The sequence below is a fragment of the Oncorhynchus kisutch genome, unplaced genomic scaffold (assembly GCF_002021735.2).
Source record: "Oncorhynchus kisutch isolate 150728-3 unplaced genomic scaffold, Okis_V2 Okis05a-Okis16b_hom, whole genome shotgun sequence".
Taxonomy (NCBI): domain Eukaryota; kingdom Metazoa; phylum Chordata; class Actinopteri; order Salmoniformes; family Salmonidae; genus Oncorhynchus; species Oncorhynchus kisutch.
The window spans coordinates 4,763,674-4,783,130 of record NW_022261982.1 but is presented as its reverse complement, the minus strand read 5'-3'; the positions used below and the strand labels follow the sequence as shown (position 1 = coordinate 4,783,130).

The 19,457-nt window shown below is 46.7% G+C and overlaps 1 protein-coding gene across 4 annotated transcripts in view; it reads left to right on the top strand.

Annotated features, from left to right (window-relative positions):
* The window catches only part of LOC109878061 (immunoglobulin-like domain-containing receptor 2), a 40,431-nt gene extending 22,153 nt beyond the window's left edge, over positions 1-18,278 (top strand). Inside the window, exons 4-11 of one of the 4 annotated variants that reach the window (XM_031813434.1) lie at positions 3,412-3,474; positions 7,358-7,504; positions 9,304-9,477; positions 9,722-9,850; positions 12,500-12,737; positions 12,874-13,765; positions 14,232-14,269; positions 15,870-18,278. In XM_031813434.1, the coding sequence (XP_031669294.1) occupies positions 3,412-3,474; positions 7,358-7,504; positions 9,304-9,477; positions 9,722-9,850; positions 12,500-12,737; positions 12,874-13,765; positions 14,232-14,264 (1,676 nt within the window). In that variant the 3' untranslated portion in view covers positions 14,265-14,269; positions 15,870-18,278. The remainder of the gene's footprint in view (positions 1-3,411; positions 3,475-7,357; positions 7,505-9,303; positions 9,478-9,721; positions 9,851-12,499; positions 12,738-12,873; positions 13,766-14,231; positions 14,270-15,869) is intronic. The other 3 variants (XM_031813433.1, XM_031813435.1, XM_031813437.1) reach the window with 3 other exon arrangements.
* The last annotated feature ends 1,179 nt before the right edge of the window (positions 18,279-19,457 follow it).

The window sequence follows — 19,457 nt, the reverse complement described above, 5'->3', positions numbered from 1 at the left end:
CTGTACCAGCCTGAACAATAGACAGATATGGGCAGCATATTGCCATGGTTGGTATCAGGATCCCTGCTTCAAACCACTGGAGGCCACAGGAGAAACATTGTGCTCCTTTGGGGTAATAGAAACATAGGTCTGCACACTTCAACAAACGAACAGGGTTATATTCCCTCAGGCAGGGTCCAACCCCAGGCAGGGTTCAACCCCAGGCAGGGTTCAACCCCAGACAGGGTCCTACCCCAGGCAGGGTCTAACCCCAGGCAGGGTCTAACCCCAGGCAGGGTTCAACCCCAGACAGGGTCCAACCTAGGCAGGGTCCTACCCCAGACAGGGTCCAACCTAGGCAAGGTTCAACCCCAGACAGGGTCCAACCTAGGCAGGGTTCAACCCCAGACAGGGTCCAACCTAGGCAGGGTCCTACCCCAGGCACGGTCCAACCCCAGACAGGGTCCAACCATCCCCCTTTCTCTCTCTTCCTCTTTCCCTCTCTCCCTTTCTCACCCTCACTCTCCATCCCACATTTCTCTCTCTTCCTCTTTCCCTCTCTCACCCTCACCCTCACTCTCCATCCCCCATGTCTCTCTCTTCTTCTTTCCCTCTCTCACCCTCACCCTCACTCTCCATCCCCCATTTCTCTCTATTCCTCTCTCCTCTCTCCCCTCTCACCCTCACTCTCCATCCCCCATTTTTTTTCTCTCTCTCTCTCTCTCTCTCTCTCTCTCTCTCTCTCTCTCTCTCTCTCTCTCTCTCTCTCTCTCTCTCTCTCTCTCTCTCCCTCTCTCCCTCTCTCCCTCTCTCCCTCTCCCTCTCTCTATCCTTCGCTCTCTCTCTCTCTCTCTCTCTCTCTCTCTCTCTCTCTCTCTCTCTCTCTCTCTCTCTCTCTCTCTCTCTCTCTCTCTCTCTCCCTCTCTCCCTCTCTCCCTCTCTCCCTCTCCCTCTCTCTATCCTTCGCTCTCTCTCTCTCTCTCTCTCTCTCTCTCTCTCTCTCTTTATCCTTCTCTCTCTCTCCCTCTCTCTCTCTATCCTTCTCTCTCTCTCTCCCCCCCCCTCTCTCGTACCAGCCTGTGCCACATTATAACACATTTGTGTGAGCGTGGCTAACCTTTTTTTTGCAGAGTTGTATATGAAGTTGAAATATGAAGTAATGTTAGTGACTCACATCGCCAGAGAGGGAAACAGTCAGAGACAGAGAGAACCTGTTATTGTAACACAGAGCTGCTGTCAGTGAGTTCACTGCCTGTGTATTTGTGACATCACTGTGATGCCACTGGTAATATCATCAACTCATTTGTCTACAGACTGACTGGAAGCTCCCCAATTCAAGCCACTGCAGATAAAGGGAAGCAGCACCAGGTTCAGTCAGCCTGTTTGAGTCAGGCTGTATTTCAAGGGCAGGTGTGGTGACTCAAAGAATTGCTTTTCAACTAAAAACCTTATCAATGACGAGCACATTAAAGTTAAAGCCAGATGACTGTGAAGGATCTTTGACTGTCTCCATAAAGCAGAGGTTACTGACTGTACTCTTCACAAGTCCTCATGGCCACAGCTATGAGGACTTGTGATCCTGTGTGGCTCAGTTGGTAGAGCATGGTGCCTGCAATGCCAGGGTTGGTTTTTTTAAGTATGCAAATGTATGAACTCTACTGTAAGTCGCTCTGGATAAAAGCGTCCACATTTAGACTAAAAGTGGCATCTTCTGCAGGCTGGCATGTCCACCTTCATGACTCGTCTATTGTTCAAATCTCTGTCTGCTGGCATGTCCACCTTCATGACTCGTCTATTGTCCAAATCTCTGTCTGCTGGCATGTCCACCTTCTTGGCTCTTCGATTGTCCAAATCTCTGCCTGCTGTTGCCTCCTGTACATTCTCCCTGACCTTTCCCATGACCCCTGACAATTCCTTTTTTTAATTCAGTCGATTCAAGAAGTAAACTGAACTTTCAATTCCCCTCAATACTTAAAAAAAAGTGGAATAAGAATTTAGATCCTGAATTGAAATGGAATTGACCCCAACCCTGCTCCTCCCCTGTCTCCTGCCCTCTGACCTCTCCTACCCTCTGTCCTGTCTTGCCCTGCTCTGACCTCTCCTACCCTCTGTCCTGTCTTGCCCTGCTCTGACCTCTCCTGCCCTCTGTCCTGCCTTGCCCTGCTCTGACCTCTCCTACCCTCTGTCCTGTCTTGCCCTGCTCTGACCTCTCCTGCCCTCTGTCCTGTCTTGCCCTGCTCTGACCTCTCCTGCCCTCTGTCCTGTCTTGCCCTGCTCTGACCTCTCCTGCCCTCTGTCCTGTCTTGCCCTGCTCTGTCCTCTCCTGCCCTCTGTCCTGCCTTGCCCTGCTCTGACCTCTCCTGCCCTCTGTCCTGTCTTGCCCTGCTCTGACCTCTCCTGCCCTCTGTCCTGCCTTGCCCTGCTCTGTCCTCTCCTGCCCTCTGTCCTGCCTTGCCCTGCTCTGACCTCTCCTGCCCTCTGTCCTGTCTTGCCCTGCTCTGACCTCTCCTGCCCTCTGTCCTGCCTTGCCCTGCTCTGACCTCTCCTGCCCTCTGTCCTGTCTTGCCCTGCTCTGTCCTGCCTTGCCCTGCCCTGACCTCTCCTGCCCTCTGTCCTGTCTTGCCCTGCTCTGTCCTGTCTTGCCCTGCTCTGACCTCTCCTGCCCTCTGTCCTGTCTTGCCCTGCTCTGACCTCGCCTGCCCTCTGTCCTGTCTTGCCCTGCTCTGACCTCTCCTGCCCTCTGTCCTGCCTTGCCCTGCTCTGACCTCTCCTGCCTTCTGTCCTGTCTTGCCCTGCTCTGACCTCTCCTGCCCTCTGTCCTGCCTTGCCCTGCTCTGACCTCTCCTGTCCTCTGTCCTGTCTTGCCCTGCTCTGACCTCTCCTGCCCTCTGTCCTGTCTTGCCCTGCTCTGACCTCTCTGCCCTCTGTCCTGCGTTGCCCTGCTCTGACCTCTCCTGCCCTCTGTCCTGTCTTGCCCTGCTCTGACCTCTCCTGCCCTCTGTCCTGCCTTGCCCTGCTCTGACCTCTCCTGCCCTCTGTCCTGTCTTGCCCTGCTCTGACCTCTCCTGCCCTCTGTCCTGTCTTGCCCTGCTCTGACCTCTCCTGCCCTCTGTCCTGTCTTGCCCTGCTCTGACCTCTCCTGCCCTCTGTCCTGTCTTGCCCTGCTCTGTCCTCTCCTGCCCTCTGTCCTGTCTTGCCCTGCTCTGACCTCTCCTGCCCTCTGTCCTGTCTTGCCCTGCTCTGACCTCTCCTGCCCTCTGTCCTGTCTTGCCCTGCTCTGTCCTCTCCTGCCCTCTGTCCTGTCTTGCCCTGCTCTGACCTCTCCTGCCCTCTGTCCTGTCTTGCCCTGCTCTGACCTCTCCTGCCCTCTGTCCTGTCTTGCCCTGCTCTGTCCTATCCTGTCCTTCACCTCTGCTCTTCTCCTCTCTCCAGGTAAGACAGGTACAGGTGTGTCAGATGATCTCCTGCCTGACTTTGATGTGAAGATTATGCCAGGTAGGTAGGGGCATGTCCTCCTCACCTGTGTCTGTCTGTCTCTTCTTTTCACTCATTAACACAAAACTATTGCTTCTTCACTGCCCAATCAGCCTCATGTTGTTCTTTAGTAATCCAATCAGCCTCATGTTGTTCTTTAGTAATCCAATCAGCCTCATGTTGTTCTTTAGTAATCCAATCAGCCTCATGTTGTTCTTTAGTAATCCAATCAGCCTCATGTTGTTCTTTAGTAATCCAATCAGCCTCATGTTGTTCTTTAGTAATCCAATCAGCCTCATGTTGTTCTTTAGTAATCCAATCAGCCTCATGTTGTTCTTTAGTAATCCAATCAGTTATCTAATTACAAATCAAACAAATGATTACGGTCAGTTTACTGTTGACCAATGAGAGAGAGAGAGACAGATCAGAGACAGAAAGAGACAAACCAGAGAGAGCGAGACCAGAGAGATAGGAAGAAAGAGAGAGAGACTTGTGGTGTCTGACCCAGCCCAAAGGAAGTCCATCATTAGGGATTGTTATTGTGAGAAACATAATGATAGTGAGAGAGTTTACAGGATGGTTGAACTGGACATTACGGAGTAATGATGTTTACAGGATGGTTGAACTGGACATTATGGAGTAATGATGTTTACAGGACATTATGGAGTAATGATGTTTACAGGACATTATGGAGTAATGATGTTTACAGGACATTATGGAGTAATGATGTTTACAGGATGGTTGAACTGGACATTATGGAGTAATGATGTTTACAGGACATTATGGAGTAATGATGTTTACAGGACATTATGGAGTAATGATGTTTACAGGATGGTTGAACTGGACATTATGGAGTAATGATGTTTACAGGACATTATGGAGTAATGATGTTTACAGGATGGTTGAACTGGACATTATGGAGTAATGATGTTTACAGGATGGTTGAACTGGACATTATGGAGTAATGACGTTTACAGGACATTATGGAGTAATGATGTTTACAGGATGGTTGAACTGGACATTATGGGAGTCAGAGAGAAGGGAGTTGATATTGTCTTCTGTCACATTCCCCAAATTCAGATGTTTCCTCATCTTGGAGGTTGTTGACAGATTTGGGTGAGATGGAAATGGCTTATTCAGTGAGGACTCATTCACTCTCATTTCAAATGTTGATGTTGCATTAGTACGTGTTCTTCTCAACAGCAGCTCCCACATCGTACTGTAGTGTTTGTGTTTAGCAGCTCCCACATCGTACTGTAGTGTTTGTGTTTAGCAGCTCCCACATCGTACTGTAGTGTTAGTGTTTGTGTTTAGCAGCTCCCACATCGTACTGTAGTGTTTGTGTTTAGCAGCTCCCACATCGTACTGTAGTGTTTGTGTTTAGCAGCTCCCACATCGTACTGTAGTGTTTGTGTTTAGCAGCTCCCACATCGTACTGTAGTGTTTGTGTTTGTAGTAGGTAAAATATTAATATACAGGGCATTTGGAAAGTATTCAGAACTCTTGACTTTTTCCACATTTTGTTACGTTACGGCCTAAAATTGATTAAATAGTTTTTCCCTCATCAATCTACACACAAAACCCCATAATGACAAAGCAAAAACAGGTTTGTAGAATATTTTGACAAATTTATTAAAAAAAATCTGAAATATCACAAGTATTCAGACCCTTTATGGCAGTGATTACAGCCTCGAGTCTTCTTGGTTATGATGCTGAAAGCTTGGCACACCTGTATTTGGGGAGTTTCTCCCATTCTTCTCTGCAGATCCTCTCAAGTTCTGTCAGGTTGGATGGGGAGCGTCGCTGAAAAGCTATTTTCAGGTCTCTCCAGAGATGTTCGATCGGGTTCAACTCCTGAGCACTCTGGAGAAGGTTTTCATCAAGGACCTCTCTGTACTTTGCTCTGTTCATATTTCCCTCGATCCTGACTAGTCTCCCAGTCCCGGCCGCTGATGAACATCCCCACAGCATGATGCTGCCACCACCATGCTTCACCATAGGGATGGTGCCAGGTTTCCTCCGTATGTGACGCTTGGCATTCACGCCAAAGATTTCGATCTTGGTTTCATCAAACCAGAGAATCTTGTTTCTCATGGTCTGAGAGCACTTTAGGCGCCTTTTGGCAAACTCCAAGCGGGCTGTCATGTGCCTTTTTGTGAGGAGTGGCTTCTGTCTGGCCACTCAACCATAAAGGCCTGATTGGTGATTGTCCTTCTTCATAAAGGCCTGATTGATGATTATCCTTCTGGAAGGTTCTCCCATCTCCACAGAGGAACTCTGGGGCTCTGTCAGAGTGACCATCAGGTTCTTGGTCACCTCCCTGACCAAGGCACTCCTCCCCCGTTTGCTCAGTTTGGCCGGGCAGCCAGCTCTAGGAAGAGTCTTGGTGGTTCCCCCGTTTGCTCAGTTTGGCCGGGCAGCCAGCTCTAGGAAGAGTCTTGGTGGTTCCAAACTTCTTCCATTTAAGAATGATGGAGGCCTCTGTTCTTGGGGACCTTCAATACTGCAGACATTTTTAGTACACTTCCCCAGATCTGTGGCTCGACACAATCTTGTTTCGGAGCTCTACGGACAATTCCTTCGACATCATGGCTTGGTTTTTGCTCTGACATGCACTGTCAACTATGGGACCTTATATAGACAGTTGTGTGCCTATCCAAATCATGTCCAATCAATTGAATTTACCAGCGGTGGACTCCAATCAAGTTGTAGTATCAGACCTCAGGATAAGACCCAGATGAAGACGGTTCGAAATAACAAAAGTGTATTACAACACCGGGGGCAGGCAAACGACAGGTCAAGGGTCAGGCAGAGGTCAGTAATCCAGAGTACAGTCTGAAAGGTACAGAACGGCAGGCAGGATCAGGGTCTGGGTCAGGCAGAGGTCAGTAATCCAGAACAGAGTCTCAAAGGTACAGAACGGCAGGCAGGCTCAGGGTCAGGGCAGGCAGAACGGTCAAAACCGGGGAAACTATAAAACAGGGACTATAGCGAAAAACAGGAGTATGGGAAAACGCTGGCAGGCTTGACGAGACAAGATGAACTGGCAACAAACAAACAGAGACCAAAGGTATAAATACACAGGGGATAATGAGGGAAATGGGCAACACCTGGAGGGGGGGTGGAGACAAGCACAAGACAGGTAAAATAGATCAGGGTGTGACATGTAGAGATATCTAAAGGATGATCAATGGAAACAGGATGCACCTGAGCTCAATTTTGAGTCTCATAGAAAAGGGTCTGAATACTTATGTAAATAAGGTATTTCTGCTTTTTAATTTGAATACATTTGCTAAAATGTCTGAAACTGTTTTCGCTTTGTCATAATGGGGTATTGTGTGTAGATTGATGAAGAACAAAATGATTTAATCGATTTTAGAATAAGGCTGTAATGTAAAAACAAAATGTGGGAAAATGGAAGGGGTTTGAATACATTCCGAATGCATTGTTTGTCTCTGTGTGTATTAGAGATAATACAAATATGTCTCTGTTTGTAGCATTTAGAATACAAATATATGTCTCTGTGTGTAGTATATAGAATACAAATATATGTCTCTGTGTGTAGTATATAGAATACAAATATATGTCTCTGTGTGTAGTATATAGAATACAAATATATGTCTCTGTGTGTAGTCATCATTCTGTCATAATGATGGTAGTCGATTAGATCAGTATCAGCAATGTACTCTCTGCATGACATACTGTAACAGGAAACACTCTTTCCCTTTCCTGCCTGTAGCCTAGTCCCCTGACCAGACTTCCTGAAAAGTTGAGAGGATGTTTGTGTGTGTGTGTGTGGAGAGTGCGAGGGAATACTCTTCCAAGCAAAAACAAATACCACTTCCTACTCTAGAATGTTTTCACATAGAAATGTAACTTTCATCTCTCTCTCTCTCTCTTCCAGAATGGGCCTTTGTGGGCTCGGTAGCCCTGGGTATTATCCTGTTCATCTTGCTGTTTGGTGTGTGTTGGTGCCAGTGCTGTCCTCACTCCTGCTGCTGTTATGTGTCCTGTTGGTGCTGCCCTGAGACCTGCTGCTGCCCACGACACTGTAAGTCCTGCTGCTGTTATGTGTCCTGTTGGTGCTGCCCTGAGACCTGCTGCTGCCCACGACACTGTAAGACCTGCTGCTTCCACTGGAGATCATACCACGTTAGATCAACTGTTGTAGTAAACTAATATTGTAGCATACTACAGTTATTGTAGCATATCATACTGTATGTCACTCATTCTACCAATCCACTACCACCTTTTTAGTGGATATCATTTCTACTACTGTAGAATTCCCAGAGCACCTGTGTAGTCTGGAATACCTGAAGTATTACCTGTGTAGTCTGGAATACCTGAAGTATTACCTGTGGAGTCTGGAATACCTGAAGTATTACCTGTGGAGTCTGGAATACCTGAAGTATTACCTGTGGAGTCTGGAATACCTGAAGTATTACCTGTGGAGTCTGGAATACCTGAAGTATTACCTGTGGAGTCTGGAATACCTGAAGTATTACCTGTGGAGTCTGGAATACCTGAAGTATTACCTGTGGAGTCTGGAATACCTGAAGTATTACCTGTGGAGTCTGGAATACCTGAAGTATTACCTGTGTAGTCTGGAATACCTGAAGTATTACCTGTGGAGTCTGGAATACCTGAAGTATTACCTGTGGAGTCTGGAATACCTGAAGTATTACCTGTGGAGTCTGGAATACCTGAAGTATTACCTGTGGAGTCTGGAATACCTGAAGTATTACCTGTGGAGTCTGGAATACCTGAAGTATTACCTGTGGAGTCTGGAATACCTGAAGTATTACCTGTGGAGTCTGGAATACCTGAAGTATTACCTGTGGAGTCTGGAATACCTGAAGTATTACCTGTGGAGTCTGGAATACCTGAAGTATTACCTGTGGAGTCTGGAATACCTGAAGTATTACCTGTGGAGTCTGGAATACCTGAAGTATTACCTGTGGAGTCTGGAATACCTGAAGTATTACCTGTGGAGTCTGGAATACCTGAAGTATTACCTGTGGAGTCTGGAATACCTGAAGTATTACCTGTAGAGTCTGGAATACCTGAAGTATTACCTGTGGAGTCTGGAATACCTGAAGTATTACCTGTGGAGTCTGGAATACCTGAAGTATTACCTGTGGAGTCTGGAATACCTGAAGTATTACCTGTGGAGTCTGGAATACCTGAAGTATTACCTGTGGAGTCTGGAATACCTGAAGTATTACCTGTGGAGTCTGGAATACCTGAAGTATTACCTGTGGAGTCTGGAATACCTGAAGTATTACCTGTGGAGTCTGGAATACCTGAAGTATTACCTGTGGAGTTTGGAATACCTGAAGTATTACCTGTGGAGTCTGGAATACCTGAAGTATTACCTGTGGAGTCTGGAATACCTGAAGTATTACCTGTGGAGTCTGGAATACCTGAAATATTACCTGTGGAGTCTGGAATACCTGAAGTATTACCTGTGGAGTCTGGAATACCTGAAGTATTACCTGTGGAGTCTGGAATACCTGAAGTATTACCTGTGGAGTCTGGAATACCTGAAGTATTACCTGTGGAGTCTGGAATACCTGAAGTATTACCTGTGGAGTCTGGAATACCTGAAGTATTACCTGTGGAGTCTGGAATACCTGAAGTATTACCTGTGGAGTCTGGAATACCTGAAGTATTACCTGTGGAGTCTGGAATACCTGAAGTATTACCTGTGGAGTCTGGAATACCTGAAGTATTACCTGTGGAGTCTGGAATACCTGAAGTGTTACCTGTGGAGTCTGGAATACCTGAAGTGATGAATGTTCCTCCTTCAGTCCTTTCTGTCTTCTATCTCTCTGTCCTCTCTCCATGTAGTGTACGAAGCAGGAAAGGGGTTGAGGAGCAGGGCTTCGTCCCCCCAGATCGCTGTCTATCCACCCTACTACGTACCTGGGGTCCCGGCCATGGTCCCCATCGCTCCCCCCTCCCTGGTGGACACCACGATGATGTCCGCTCCCCCCTCTGTGTCAGAGCACAGTGCAGCTGGAGGTGGGTACTGGGTCTGGTGTCTATTGATGTTCTGATGTTATAAACGTTATCTAACAAACTACCTTTTCATTTTAAACTTCATTTAAAGCAGCAATATAAGAAACATACTGATATAGTTGAACAGACATTTCTTCACCTTGTTGAACGTGTGGAAAGCTCATACAGAGTCCCAACAGTTTGTCGTAGTGAGACCTGTTTCTCCTCTCCTGCCTGACAAGTGTTTGTTGTCTCATATACGTCTCAGTGCGGCCTGTGTACCGGCTGCAGTCTACTCTGGATCAGTCCTCTCTGGATCAGGACTCTCTGAAGGTGTTGCAGCACGTAGAGAAACAGCTGGCTCTTTTCCACCCGGCCAAGGCCCAGAGCCACGACTGTAAGCCCGACAGACAGACAGACAGTAGACTCTATACACCCTATACTCTACTCTGTCTGAAATCCACTTCTGCATGTGTCATGACTGTAAGCCCTACAGACAGACAGATAGTTACCCTACCCTGTGTCGACTCAGCAGGACTTATAATCTACTACACTCTGACATCCTCTGTGAAATCAAATCCACTCTGAAATCAACCTGACTAATGGCTGTAAGCCCTACAGACAGACAACCCCTGTGTAGGACAGAGTCAACATGCTTTTTATACTCTAGCTATAATCTGCATGAAATCCATTCTGAAATAACCTCTGCCTACACACTACTCTCTGAAATCCATTCTGAAATAACCTCTGCCTACACACTACTCTCTGAAATCCATTCTGAAATAACCTCTGCCTACACACTACTCTCTGAAATCCATTCTGAAATAACCTCTGCCTAGACACTACTCTCTGAAATCCATTCTGAAATAACCTCTGCCTACACACTACTCTCTGAAATCCATTCTGAAATAACCTCTGCCTACACACTACTCTCTGAAATCCATTCTGAAATAACCTCTGCCTAGACACTACTCTCTGAAATCCATTCTGAAATAACCTCTGCCTACACACTACTCTCTGAAATCCATTCTGAAATAACCTCTGCCTAGACACTACTCTCTGAAATCCATTCTGAAATAACCTCTGCCTAGACACTACTCTCTGAAATCCATTCTGAAATAACCTCTGCCTAGACACTACTCTCTGAAATCCATTCTGAAATAACCTCTGCCTAGACACTACTCTCTGAAATCCATTCTGAAATAACCTCTGCCTACACACTACTCTCTGAAATCCATTCTGAAATAACCTCTGCCTACACACTACTCTCTGAAATCGATTCTGAAATAACCTCTGCCTACACACTACTCTCTGAAATCCATTCTGAAATAACCTCTGCCTACACACTACTCTCTGAAATCCATTCTGAAATAACCTCTGCCTAGACACTACTCTCTGAAATCCATTCTGAAATAACCTCTGCCTAGACACTACTCTCTGAAATAACCTCTGCCTAGACACTACTCTCTGAAATCCATTCTGAAATAACCTCTGCCTACACACTACTCTCTGAAATCCATTCTGAAATAACCTCTGCCTACACACTACTCTCTGAAATCCATTCTGAAATAACCTCTGCCTAGACACTACTCTCTGAAATCCATTCTGAAATAACCTCTGCCTACACACTACTCTCTGAAATCCATTCTGAAATAACCTCTGCCTAGACACTACTCTCTGAAATCCATTCTGAAATAACCTCTGCCTAGACACTACTCTCTGAAATCCATTCTGAAATAACCTCTGCCTAGACACTACTCTCTGAAATCCATTCTGAAATAACCTCTGCCTAGACACTACTCTCTGAAATCCATTCTGAAATAACCTCTGCCTAGACACTACTCTCTGAAATCCATTCTGAAATAACCTCTGCCTACACACTACTCTCTGAAATCCATTCTGAAATAACCTCTGCCTAGACACTACTCTCTGAAATCCTAGCTTCAACAGTGCTCCTCTTCTCTTTTCTCCTGCAACTGCACAAGCATTTCGATACACCTGCAATAACATCTGCTAAATATGTGACCAATAAAAATGTGTTTGATTTGAAATCATAAAGACAACACACCTGATTCTTCCTACTTCATAAAGACAACACACCTGATTCTTCCTACTTCATAAAGACAACACACCTGATTCTTCCTACTTCATAAAGACAACACACCTGATTCTTCCTACTTCATAAAGACAACACACCTGATTCTTCCTACTTCATAAAGACAACACACCTGATTCTTCCTACTTCATAAAGACAACACACCTGATTATTCCTACTTCATAAAAACAACACACCTGATTATTCCTACTTCATAAAAACAACACACCTGATTATTCCTACTTCATAAAGACAACACACTTGATTCTTCCTCGTTTTGTGAGCCAGTCTCACACTATCTGTACATCACCACCTTGTTGATCCTCATCTAATGATTCATTCCTCGAATTCCTCCAATCCTCATCAACTGCTGGTAGATTGTTTTCTTTCTCCGATTGGATGTGTTGGCCTTGTGTGTCAAAGACAGTCTGTAAAAGAAGACCTATTGTAATGTGTCTGTTTGTTTCAGAGGTTTTTCATCTAGGACTTCCTCTCTCTCTATGTTCTGTGCATGTCCCCTGGATTCTTCATTCACCTGGCATCTTATCTTAGGCCTAGTCACTGTGATACTAACACTGTGATTCATAGTATCATAAATATAGAAACGTACTCATGTCTCCACCCCTCCTCTCTCCTCCTCCTCCTCCTCCCTCCTCCTCCTCCTCCTCTCTCCTCCTCCTCCTCCTCTCTCCTCCTCCTCTCTCCTCCTCCTCCTCCTCCCTCCTCCTCCTCCTCCTCCTCCTCCTCCTCCTCCTCCTCTCTCCTCCTCCTCCTCCTCCTCCTCCCTCCTCCTCCTCTCTCCTCCTCCTCCTCCTCCTCCTCTCTCCTCCTCCTCCTCCTCCCTCCTCCCTCCTCCTCCTCCTCTCTCCTCCTCCTCCTCCTCCCTCCTCCTCCCTCCTCCTCCTCCTCCTCCTCCTCCTCCTCCTCCCCCTTCCCTCTCCTCTTCCTCAGCTTGCAGTATCTCAGAGCTCAGTTCTCTCCATGAGGTGGATGCAGGGGGTTTCCGTCAGTCTTACCGCCAGATACAGAAGAAGGCCCTGCCAGCCATCCCTGACCACGACCGTGACCTTGAAGACATCCCTGACCTCCATCATCCCTCGTCCTCCTCTCAGCCCCGTCGCTCCACACGCTACCAGCACCGCCGCAACCGCAGCATTGAGGAGGACCATCATCATGATAATAACAGCAGGTCGCCAGAAACACCTTTAGACTGACTGTGTGTGGAGGGGAGTGGGGGTTGTGTGTGTGTGTCTTCATAGGGGTTGTGTGTGTGTATGTGTGTGTGTTCTGCATGTTCTAAGTTCCTAATGAGATGTTATGTCCAGGTGGAACCCTCGTTCGGAGCACCTGCAGCGTAAGGCCTTCCTCCTGGGTGGGAAGTCAGGCTCTCTGGATGAGCTGGAGGAGTTTTCCCAGTGCTACAGACAGAGAGGACCCAGGGAGGAGCTCACTGTCAGGGACATCAGAGACAACGACCAGGAGTACGAGAGACTGGAGCTGCGGGAACGAGAAGGTGACCGGGATAGGGATCGAGATCGGGAATACTGTCCGCCTTCTTACCGGGACAAGACGACGAAACGTGGTTACCGTGACAACAGAGATCGCGATGACCGCGTAGAGACTTGGCGAGAACGAGATCGCCAAGAGGATTGCCATGGAGATCGTCAGGGAAACCGACAACGCAGTCCGCCACCCTCGCCCAAGAAGAGACGGGGCACGTGGGACAACGAGCTGGAGCAGCGCCCCCCTAAACCCCCCGCCCCTCCTCCCCCTCCTCGCCAGAGCCCCCGGGGGCGGGACTACGATGACGAACTCCTGAGCACTCTTTTGGAGCGCAAGACCAGACGGGGTGGGGCCAGTGACAGTGGAGGTGATAGGGGCAGGGGAGGGGGGCGTGGCGAAGAGGACACGCCCTCAGACACACCCTCTAAGGGTTCTAAGGGTTCTAAGAAGAGCAGCGGCAGTGGCGGCGAGCGTCACCATAGCCGTTGTCCTAGCAACAGGGAGGTGGAGTTGGTATTAGACTCACGGGGAGAAGACTCTCTACCCCCGTACTGCCAGACTGCGTTAGAGCGGTTCAGAGCCGCTGAGCGCCCCTCCCCCTCCCCTCGCCCCTCCACCCATTCTTCCCGCCCCTCCAACGGAGGCTCCACCCATAGCCACGCCGATACCCTACAGCAGGAGAGCGGAGAGGAGCGGGATAAGCCCCGGAAAGTGGTGAGCTACATTTAGGGTACACCCAGTATGGGTTCACTTCATCCACAGTAGAAATACACTGAAGAGATACTGTACTATAGTTGAGACTACTGATTTAGGGCAAAGATATCCCTATGCTCATACAGTACTGTAGCTAAGACTGCTTAAAGGGATACTTCAGGATTTTGTCAATTAATCCCTTTATCTACTTCCCCAGAGTAAGATTAACCTGTGGATACCGTTTTTATGTCTCTGCGTGCAGTTTGAAGGAAGATGCTAACTAGCGTTAGCACAATGACTGGACGTCTATGGTAACTGCTAGCAACGCTAGTTAGCATTGGTTTGCAAAACTACTGAATGCAGAGACATAAAATTGGTATCCATGAGTTAATCTGACTGGGGAAGTAGATAAAGGGCTTTGTTGCCAAAATCCCCAAGTATCCCTTTAAGGTAAGACAAGAGATAAGCTTATGCCCATCTTTCTCAGGTATGGAGGCTCACCTTAACAGATATACTGTGACTCAGGTGAGAAAGGAATCTGTTTTAGAAGTCATTGCACCTGTGCCTCTTAGCCAGAGAGATAAGCAGAATCAGACCATAATAAGAAAAGCTGGAAAACTATTGTCAAGATCTGAACCTGAACCTCTTTGCTTACCTTTTATATCGTTCCATTCTGCTATTTTTTTTTGGGGGGGGGGGGTTCTTATTCCCTGGGTTTGTTTTTCTAATCTAATGGTTTACAACTGTGTTTATATGGACTTTTATGGATCTAACTCCATTTGTCTGTAATCAGTTACAATTAAAAGGCACAGGTGATTAGATATCACATTTGTTCAACTTAACATATTGACTACCACTACTACTACTACAACTACTACTACTACAACTACTACTACTACTACCACTACTACTACTACTACTACTACTACTACCACTACTACTACTACTACTACTACTACTACTACTACTACTTGGCTAATGCCAGCGTTGAGTTCAGCTTTCTAACAGTTTTTTTTTACCTCAGTTGAAATGGCAGAGCCAGGAAATCTCTTTGTAACCTTTGTGCCCCCAATGTGACCCCAGAACCTGACCCCACTTATCCTTCTTATTCTGCCTGCTTGCTGCTTCCTCTCCCAACTAACTGACAGAGCTGGGCTTGCTGCTTCCTCTCCCAACTAACTGACAGAGCTGGGCTTGCTGCTTCCTCTCCCAACTAACTGACAGAGCTGGGCTTGCTGCTTCCTCTCCCAACTAACTGACAGAGCTGGGCTTGCTGCTTCCTCTCCCAACTAACTGACAGAGCTGGGCTTGCTGCTTCCTCTCCCAACTAACTGACAGAGCTGGGCTTGCTGCTTCCTCTCCCAACTAACTGACAGAGCTGGGCTTGCTGCTTCCTCTCCCAACTAACTGACAGAGCTGGGCTTGCTGCTTCCTCTCCCAACTAACTGACAGAGCTGGGCTTGCTGCTTCCTCTCCCAACTAACTGACAGAGCTGGGCTTGCTGCTTCCTCTCCCAACTAACTGACAGAGCTGGGCTTGCTGCTTCCTCTCCCAACTAACTGACAGAGCTGGGCTTGCTGCTTCCTCTCCCAACTAACTGACAGAGCTGGGCTTGCTGCCCCTCTCCCAACTAACTGACAGAGCTGGGCTTGCTGCTTCCTCTCCCAACTAACTGACAGAGCTGGGCTTGCTGCTTCCTCTCCCAACTAACTGACAGAGCTGGGCTTGCTGCTTCCTCTCCCAACTAACTGACAGAGCTGGGCTTGCTGCTTCCTCTCCCAACTAACTGACAGAGCTGGGCTTGCTGCTTCCTCTCCCAACTAACTGACAGAGCTGGGCTTGCTGCTTCCTCTCCCAACTAACTGACAGAGCTGGGCTTGCTGCCCCTCTCCCAACTAACTGACAGAGCTGGGCTTGCTGCCCCTCTCCCAACTAACTGACAGAGCTGGGCTTGCTGCTTCCTCTCCCAACTAACTGACAGAGCTGGGCTTGCTGCTTCCTCTCCCAACTAACTGACAGAGCTGGGCTTGCTGCTCCTCTGGGCCAAATGAGCACAAAGCACAGCTTCCATCACTCTGCACACACGTGACTAACGTGAAGCTCTCTTGCTGTTTTCTTTTAACAGAGCACTCTTCTTAGCAGAGACTCTCTCATAGTTTGATGCCTGGAGAGGACACATACAGACACTGGGAAAGACACTGGGAATCATCCTCTACCCCCCCATCACCCCACACTGGGGATCATCCTCTACCCCCCCATCACCCCACACTGGGGAGGAGAGAGGTTCTCAGAGCACAATGGGCAAGCAGAGAACCCCATGGAGAGGTCAGTGACCAGCAGAGGGAATGGCTACCTCTGAGTGACAGGCAGTACAACCACTGGACTGACCATGGCACAGGACGTGGGACGGTCTGATCAGGCTTCAGATACACATCAATCACCATGACCTAAGAAAAAGAGTAATGTTCAGAGCTGTGACAAAGACCTCTGGATGCACAGGACAAATAGCACTGTGTGTGTGTGTATTGGTGGATGTGTGTAATGGTGTGTGTGTGAGACGAAGTATGGTGCTTATTCCTGTCTGCTCTTTTGTGTGTCAGAGTGAATAGTTTCTCCATCTCCCTGTCTTCTCCATTCTATTCTCCTCTCTCACTAACAACACACACTGCATGACGATGTCATTCCGGAGTTTCTGTCACTGCCACCTCTACACAGTGCAACGCTCTCTCTGTGAAGTCGCTGAATGATGATGTCACTCTGGAGTTTCTGCCACTGCCTGCACCACCACCACTGCCCAGTCACGGTCGAAGGCCGCCGTTGAGACAACGTTTGGATTCTGTTGTGTGAATGGTGTGGATCCCCCGTACCATTGTGTTTTCCAGAGCCATTGTAAAGCACCTATTGGCCTTGACTTTGTGGATAGAGGACACAGTGTTTCTTAATCATTGTGTTTAATGCGATGATACAATGTGGGTTATACCCAGTAAGTTTGGACTAGAGGGTACTACTAACAGAGCCAGGGAGAGAAACTGGAACTTTAGGGACGGCAGGTAGCCTAGCGGTTAAGAGCAAGAGGTCGGTGGTTCAAATCCTCGAGCCTACTAGGTGAAAAGAGATCTGTTGATGTGCCCTTGAGCAAGGCACTTAACCCTAATCGCTCCTGTAAGTCGCTCTGGATAAGAGCGTCTGCTAAATGACGTAAATGGACTGGGTTGTGATTATGTGCCATCTATCCTTCGAAGACTGTATTTGGTTTATAATAGTTTTATACATAGTTTATCAACTCTCCCTGTCTCTGTGTTAAATCATGTTGTGATTACAATGCAGTAAATGATTATGCAAGTGTAACTGAAAACACTTGTGGGTCTGTCTGTGTGTGTTTAAGATAAGATAACCAAGGTGTGTTTAGTTTTCTTATCATTGTTGTGTAAACCACTAAACACACAACTTTATCTCCACTCATTAGCACTCACACACACACACACACACACACACACACACACACAGACACACACATTTACTGACCTTCATGCAAACATACTGGCTGTCAACTTACCACAGCTCTTTCTTACGCCTGCAAAACTTGTAGAAGGATTCGTTACAATTGTTCATGTTTAGTGTTGTTTTTTCCCCACTTCTTTCAGTGTAGTTATTGTTCATAGCTTCTGTGCTTTTCTATGTTATTTTCTTTCTATGCTTGTTCTACGTCATCGTGTTCCTGTGTGTCAATGAGACGTTGTTTCACAGCACAGCTCCCTGTCTGTCAATGAGACGTTGTTTCACTGAGTTGAAGTCATAGGCGACAGGCAACAATGGCTTTGTCTATTTATGATCATCACCAACTGACTGTTACTCTAAGAGATCTGGTAATCACACACACACACACACACACACACACACACACACACACACACACACACACACACACACACACACACACACACACACACACACACACACACACACACACACACACATACAGTATACACACACACACACACACACACACAGTATCTTGGAAAGTCCATGTTGGTGAACACTAAACGGGGGCAGGGTAGCCTAGTGGTTAGAGCGTAGAGGCGGCAGGGTAGCCTAGTGGTTAGAGCATAGAGGCGGCAGGGTAGCCTAGTGGTTAGAGTGTTGGACTAGTAACCGAAAGGTTGCAAGTTCAAATCCCCGAGCTGACAAGGTACAAATCTGTCCTTCTGCCCCTGAACAGGCAGTTAACCCACTGTTCCTAGGCCGTCATTGAAAATAAGAATTTGTTCTTAACTGACTTGCCTAGTTAAATAAAGGTAAAATAAATAAACACACAAACACTTAAGTTGTATTTCTCCTTTAGGCTACCTTGTTATAATAACTTATACCATAACTGGGGCTTTTTGCAATAACACTTACCGTCCGTTACAAACTAATGCCTAATCAACTATTTATTATTTAACTACAGAGACGCAGTTTAACCACAGCCTTTACCTCAAATACTGTTGACCAGGCAGCTTCAATCTCTCATTCAATAAAGTCTACTTAATCTACACATCTTCTCCACTGTGTTGTGTTTTTATGGTAGTAAAGTATGTCTTATAAATCACTGTAGTAAAGTATGTCTTGTAAACTGTGGTATGTCTTATAAACTATTTGTGAATCAACAATGTAGTGCTTATGAAGACTATATGAATGCTCTATAAAGTCTTGATATAAGTGGGTCAGTTAATTGTTCTGTTTTCTGATACACATGTCCTCTGTTGTGTCTGAGGCGCTGGCTGTTTTCCGCCCGGCGACTCATGATGTGGCTTGGGAGGTTGGGGAGGGGCTGACCACTCAGCTCAGGGTTGTATGTGAGGAATGTGGTTGAGCAAGTCCTTCCTAGGCCTGAGAGTCTCAGAGCTTACACACAAGCTAGCCTGGGGGGAGTGATGACATCACTTCTATGAGAGGATAACAACAACTCTGTCAGATAGATAATAACAACTATGTCAGCTAGATAACAACTATGTCAGCTAGATAACAACTATATCAGCTAGATAACAACAACTCTGTCAGATAACAACAACTCTGTCAGATAGATAACAACTCTGTCAGATAGATAACAACTCTGTCAGATAACAACTCTGTCAGCCAGATAACAACAACTATGTCAGCTAGATAACAACAACTATGTCAGCTAGATAACAACTATGTCAGCTAGATAACAACAACTATGTCAGCTAGATAACAACAACTATGTCAGCTAGATAACGACAACTATGTCAGCTAGATAACAACAACTCTGTCAGCTAGATAACAACAACTCTGTCAGCTAGATAACAACAACTCTGTCAGCTAGATAACAACTCTGTCAGATAACAACAACTCTGTCGTCAGATAGATAACAACAACTCTGTCAGATAACAACAACTCTGTCAGCTAGATAACAACAACTCTGTCAGCTAGATAACAACTCTGTCAGATAACAACAACTATGTCATCAGATAGATAACAACAACTCTGTCAGCTAGATAACAACAACTCTGTCAGCTAGATAACAACTCTGTCAGATAACAACAACTATGTCATCAGATAGATAACAACAACTCTGTCATCAGATAGATAACAACAACTCTGTCATCAGATAGATAACAACAACTCTGTCAGATAGATAACAACAACTATGTCAGATAGATAACAACAACTGTCAGATAACAACAACTCTGTCAGATAACAACAACTCTGTCAG